This window comes from Trachymyrmex cornetzi, unplaced genomic scaffold (genome assembly GCF_001594075.2).
Source record: "Trachymyrmex cornetzi isolate Tcor2-1 unplaced genomic scaffold, Tcor1.1 scaffold361, whole genome shotgun sequence".
In the NCBI taxonomy this organism is placed as follows: Eukaryota; Metazoa; Arthropoda; class Insecta; order Hymenoptera; family Formicidae; genus Trachymyrmex; species Trachymyrmex cornetzi.
In genome coordinates this window covers 438522-445162 of record NW_017298332.1, presented here as the reverse complement: position 1 = coordinate 445162, position 6641 = coordinate 438522, and the positions used below count along the sequence as shown (strand labels likewise).

Here is a 6641-nt window from a genome sequence, read left to right as displayed (position 1 = left end):
CAGCTTTAAAGTGCACTGAGTGCGCACCAGCTCTGTCAGTGAAATACGCTATTAGAAATGTTAGAATTATATTATTTCTGAAATATTTTGTTAATAGAAATGTCTCTATTAATATTATATTTAATAACTATCGTTTAATAACTATTATATTTTAATATTCTAATATTAAATAATGTTGAATGGCATACACATAAACAATTGTATATTTTATATATATTCGAAACATTTGTGATTTATTTAACTAACATCAAATAATGTTAATAATAATAATAATATTTTACATTAAATAAAACTATAGACATATGTATGTATTATGATTTTTAGATCCATCGCCTACGGACCTGATAATAAAATTTATGACCATTAATTCTGACCAAAAAGAAACAGAGCCGAAAGCAATTGATGTGGAATCAAATGATGTAAAGTCCAATGGTACAAACAAATGGACTCACAGAAATTTAGCATTAAAGATACTTTCATTGAAAGTAGCGGCTTACCTGAAATGGGACTTGGATGTGTTAGAGAAGAAGCTACCTCTGCCGATACAGTTGACATTATTGCAAGATCTGTTTTATATTACTGCAGATGTTGCGGTAGAAATTCCTACAATTCCAGAATTTTTTATGGAAACAGCTTCTGACCAGCTTCTATTTACATTGGTTTTATACTATAGATGGCATCTAAGAGCGATTATTTGTAGAGCTCTCAGCAATAAACAACCAAAACAACAATTACTTCACATGTAAGTTTTATATTTCTTTTATAATATATTATTGCAATACTTTGAAATGATTTTAATTTATTACAAGCTGTGAATAAAAAAAAAATTACTGCAAATTAGACCAGGTACTCAGGAATCAACATATGTACCTCCTGGTATAGTAGACGATATTATTAGGAAATTAGAAACGCACATACCAAATAGTGTAAGTGCCCTAAATGATATTTTACAAATGACCGATATAAAGCCAAAGGTTCTGTCTTTTGATACTTTTCAAATACTGACAGAGGATAGTACAGAGATCAAACAAAATTGGGAAAATATGTACTTGGTAAACATAGATGAGTTTAAATGTCAGGTACAAGAATTGCAAGAGCTGGATATTATTATTTTTGATGTTGTAAGGAAATAATAAAATAAATTATTTTTTAGATACATTATGATCTCGCAATGTTTCATTTATTGAGAGAAGATTATCAAGAGGCCAAACGCCACATTAAACAGGCAAAAGAATTGTACAGTAATTTTAATCCAGTAGAGAAATTGACGTATTGTAAAGTACAGAAAGAATTTTTAGACGGCTGTTGTTTAGCATGTGAAGTACCGCTAGAAGAAGTCACGCTTAGTCTTACGCAGCGTTTACACGCTTCTATCAAAGATCAATACACTGTAGGTATATTTTTATGTATTTATCACGTATATACTTTTGAATAATGTATATTCATGATACATGCAAAATCTGCAGAATATATTGCAGATTTTGCAAGCAGATAATGTTTTCAGGGAGATACCACAAGTTTATAGAGATAATTTGGAGCTGGATGTGCAAGGTGGATTAGTTAACAGAAAATTTGTAGTCGCCCGCGATCTTTTGTTGCAAATAGAGTGCTTGAATCTGGTTAGAAAAATTCTTGACGATAGTATAATCTTGGGTGACTACATAACTGAAATTAAGGCAGCTGGTACGAAGGGTCTAGATGTTTTATTCTGGGTAAAATAACTTTTATTTACATTTTTGAATGCTTCTCAATTACATTCTTTGATTACTGCCAAAATAATTTTTTTCTTTTAAATGGTTGAAAATAAAAGTTTCTGAATTTTTTTTATTCTGTAAAATAATTTTCCTTTTTTCTAGTATATATTAATTTAATACTAATTATTCATATAATTTAATAAAATGTTTTTCTGAATTATTAAATAACAAATTATTAATCACATTTTATTATGTATTAGGCTTTAGATAATGTCCTGGAAAAAGTAACAATTATGGATAAAAAACGAATTTCACGTTACCTTCTCTATCTTGTAAACACCGCTAATATAGAAGGACTTGCTTCAAAGTTATTCAACAATCCTTCCTATGTATCATTATTCGATGAAGCAGAACTCGCAGTCCTTCAGCAAGCAACTGTTTCTGATGAGGTAGAAATACCAGACTTGTTACTACACAACGATTGGGGGATTCCATCTGTATCATTTATACGTAAGCATAATCTATTATGAGAAAAATAAAAGAAAGTATCATTAAAGATGTTATTAAAATTTTAGTATATATGGACTACTATTTTTTTGTTAAAATTTATAGAAAAAGCAAGAATCGAAGTGTTTGAATTGGAACAAAAGTTGATAGAATCATATGATCCTCATGTAATTCGTGAAACGTTGATTCAGCTTGATGGGAAACATCGAATGAAACCATTATATCATGTAAATGGTTGTTGGGAGTTACCCATTCCATTGCAGAGTGTGGTAATGACGCTTCCTAGGGGATTTCTCCAGGATTATTCATATGTTCTACTCGCGAAGAGTCGAGAGTTGGTAACTTCCAAAAACTTTGACGGCGCCATAGAGCTTCTCAAGGTATTGGATAAAGAACTGCAGGAACACGTAAAAAGCGGAGGCTCATTGATCTTTAAGCTGTGCAAATTAGTGAGTTGGGAATGCCTGCTTGTTGAGATATGGAAGTGTTTTCAAGCTTGGCCGACGACAAGCGTCTGTACGTACATGGAGAATTAAAAATTATAAAAAGAACGACAAATTTATAATAATTCAATATTTTTTAGGTGATGTGCAAAGTATGATTGTACGGAGTAAACAATGTCTTGGTGCATTACAAGCGTCCGATCAGCTAATTCCGCGACAAGAAGTAATAGAATACTCTACGGTTTTTCTCCTAAATATAGCTGAGTGGGAATATCTTACTAGTTTGGAGAAGCGCTGGAATTACACTGAATTTGCAGCTGCTATTAGTAGCGTTTGCCAAGACATTGTTAAATACAAAGGAACCCGCAAATTTCCACGAGACGCATGGGATATGAGTGAGTATTTTTATTAAAGACACACACTTTTTTTTATAAAAAAAGATTCATATTTTGAAATTTTTATTATTTATGTATTATTAGGTGTTAAACTTAATTCCTACCGTTTTTTGTCTCCAAAATTGATTTGTTTCGAAAGGAAATACCTTAATCAAAGTATTATTAATTAGTAATAAAGTAGAAAATGGAGGAAATTACTTTGATTAAGGTATTCGTTCATCTTCCCTTCGAAACAAATCAATTTTGGAGACGAAAAACGGCAGGAATTAAGTTTAACACCTAATAAATTGAAGATACTAGATAAAGGAAATAATTTTCCTTCGTATGCAGTAAATAATCCATTTGTTTTATGCTCAAAAATAAGAAAATACATGATAAAATAAATTCTATATATCGAATAAAATCATATGTTCTTTTAGTCTTAGCAGCATTCGGTCCTACTAGAGATCAGTCACAGAAACGCAGCAGTAGTGGCAGTAACAGTGGAAGTTCTAGTTCGTCAAGAGATGTTGCTGCTAGTATTGCCCTTACACTTACTCGATTACGAGAACCTATGGTTCTCACTGTAGTAATATCATTATTAGCTCGTTTGCGCAATATTCTGCGTGATGAGTCGAGTCTAGAATTACACACGCAGTATTTATCTCTTTGGCCTGCCGGAGTACCAAAGTAGGTTTATTACAATATATATTGCGTATTTATTGCAGTAGTTTTTATAAAATTTGTATGATACATATTACATATTTTCATAGTAACAATTAAAAATTTTAATATTTAATATTACTAATGTATTTTGAATATTAGTAGTATATTCAATATCTTAAGTGATACCTATACAGAAATTAATACTTACAGCGCAAATTCGTATAACATCAGACATATTGGAGAATTATTATTCCAATTGTTGACGCAAGCTCTAAAATATTATCCTTGCAATGTGCCTTGGTTGAGGCTGATGGGTGATCTTAATTTTGGTATGTTTTATTTCATCGAATACAAATAAATACTATAATATAAATATTATAATAATGCAAATATTTGTATTTTATTTATATATTATATTTGCATTATATATATAATACTGTTAATAATTTACTCCTTTTTTTTAGTTTTAAACTATTATGAAAGTGCAATGAGATATTATTTGGAGGCAATCATGATAGTTAGCGATTTATTTAGTCAACCCATCCCACGTACACAGATAGACGATCTTGTTTATAGAAGGATGATCAAATGTTGTGCTCATTTACAATGTTACACTCAGGCGGCTGTGTTGTGCCAATTTTTGGAGGAAGTAGATTATTCTTTGGCGTTCAAAATGGCAGCTAGCGATCAGAAGAGCTGTGCCGCAGCTGATGCTATGGATGCATATTATCATTGTATTTGGGATACAACGATACTCGAGTATCTTATACAGTTGCACACAAAGCGTGGAGAGCATCACAGAAAGCAACTCGCGGTAAATAACTGAATCAAGTCAATATTAAGTGTTACATGATTTTATAATAGTGGCATAATTATAAATAACAAATAATCACTTTAAATAATTGGATATCATAATCAGTATATTTCTTTATAATTATTATTCTTTATAAAATAATTGGATATCATAATCAATATATCTCTTTATAATTATTATTCTCTATAAAAATTTTATTTTGCAGATCAAAGTCATCGGTTTGTTAGAATTAAACTCCAACAACAACGAAGAGATCCAAAGAGAAGCAGCTAATATTCGTAAAGCTAAATTTTTGAGAGCGTTGGCGAAACAATATGTTTATTAAAAGGATTATCTGAGATTTTTGAAGAATTTACATCTATACATACTGAATAATATATTGCAATACGTATATACATCCATACGCATTGTATATTTTTTACATGTAAGTGTTTGTTGTATTATAAAAACAATGTATAAAATAAATATGTTTGACTGATACATCATCTAGTTTGTTAGACTTAAACTGTTAGACATTAAAAATTGGTTTTTGCGATATTAAGACAAATTTCTAATTAATAAATTTATAAATATTTATAAATATTCGTACGATAAATTTGTAAATATTCACGATAGGCGCTGTTGAATAGAAGATACACAAAATCCCTAGAGAACAGTCAATCGACATTTGCTGACAATTTCGTGCAGGATAATTGAAACGTCGGTCAACTCGGTCTAAAGCCTTGTGTCCACGATGCTAGAAATCGGTCCAAGATCTCGGACAGAGAAAAAATTAACAAATCACATTTGAACAATTTGATCACATGACCATTGCAATTGGTTAATTCTTTCTTCATCCGAGTTCTCGGACCGATTTCTAGCATCGTGGACACAAGGCTTAAAAACAATTGCAAACGTGTTACTAGTTGTGCGTTCTGAAATTCACTGCCAGTGCTGAACTATACAGTATACGTTACGTGCGCTATAGATTTTCAGTATTAGCAGCCAATATACCCTACAACCACTGAATTATATATACACTGGAATGGGCATCTCCGTTATGAAGCATAGAAAATCGTGGCCGCAATTGATCAGCCGCCATTTTGTTTGGTACCTATATTTGAGTGAATGAGAAGCTTTCAGGTGTTCGTGCGCACTTACATTTATGCCCATTTCTACCAATATAGATTAATTTTAATCTCGGTTCAACTTACTCTTCGTCTTTTTCTAATCTTTAGAACTAGAAAAAGACAAAGATTAAGTTGAACCGAGATTAAAGTTGATCTGCGTTGGTGGAAACGGACCTTAGTGTTCATTAGTAATAGCGTTTTCGGCCCGGCCAGGTTTGCACCAACCTGAGTTGGATTAATGACGTTTTGTGCTCTCCTATTGGTAGAGCGGGTGACGTCAACCAATAGGAAAGATTAATCCAACCCAGGGGGTGGCATCCAGTTGGACACGGCTCAATTGGACACGAGCCACTCACAGCGCTTGAGACTACAAAGCTCCTAAGCACCGGTCGATGTGATTGGTGGTGTCCAATCGAGCCGTGATCAATCGGGATCACCCCATCGGACATGTTATTGCATCATCATTTTTGGAAAGTGTAATCGACTTCAAACGCGCAATTGAGTTTATATTACTCTTTTAGACTTTCGTGTTCTGCATATTCGGGAGGGCTCCGATTGCACACATCGCATATTGCATACATGTATCGCTGATTGGCCAATTTCAAAATAAAATAATCTCATTGGCAAAACAGTAAAAAATTACTAGGCACCAGTTGATATGAGTGGTGTGTACAATCAGAACTGTAGGCAAACGGGATCCTCCCTATAAAATCACGTGACTGTCTACAAAGCATTAACATGAAGTGTGCCTGGATGTGGGCAGAGAAGTAAAAAGGGCCTTTCATTTCATAGGTAACAATTTTGTATTAAATATATCAATTCCTGCATGTGTTAACGATGTAGGATATGAAGTGTTATTAAAGTTATTTTATTGAATGTACTAATAAAATTGAAGTGACATTATTTTTGTTTATATACCATTCATGTCCATATAGATTTCCATTCATCGATAGTACATCGATCGATACATCGACCGCAACGCGCGCGCGAACGCTTCTAATTCGCTCAAATATTTGTCCCAACCAAAATGGCGG

The 6641-nt window shown here is 32.5% G+C and overlaps 1 protein-coding gene across 1 annotated transcript in view; it reads left to right on the top strand.

Annotated features, from left to right (window-relative positions):
- IntS8 (integrator complex subunit 8) overlaps positions 1-4823 on the top strand; it is a 5185-nt gene extending 362 nt beyond the window's left edge. The window contains exons 2-12 of the mRNA XM_018511106.1: positions 325-742; positions 842-1079; positions 1154-1390; positions 1467-1712; positions 1955-2204; positions 2307-2717; positions 2785-3039; positions 3459-3708; positions 3895-4013; positions 4149-4498; positions 4704-4823. Of these exons, the coding sequence (XP_018366608.1) occupies positions 325-742; positions 842-1079; positions 1154-1390; positions 1467-1712; positions 1955-2204; positions 2307-2717; positions 2785-3039; positions 3459-3708; positions 3895-4013; positions 4149-4498; positions 4704-4823 (2894 nt within the window). The remainder of the gene's footprint in view (positions 1-324; positions 743-841; positions 1080-1153; positions 1391-1466; positions 1713-1954; positions 2205-2306; positions 2718-2784; positions 3040-3458; positions 3709-3894; positions 4014-4148; positions 4499-4703) is intronic.
- The last annotated feature ends 1818 nt before the right edge of the window (positions 4824-6641 follow it).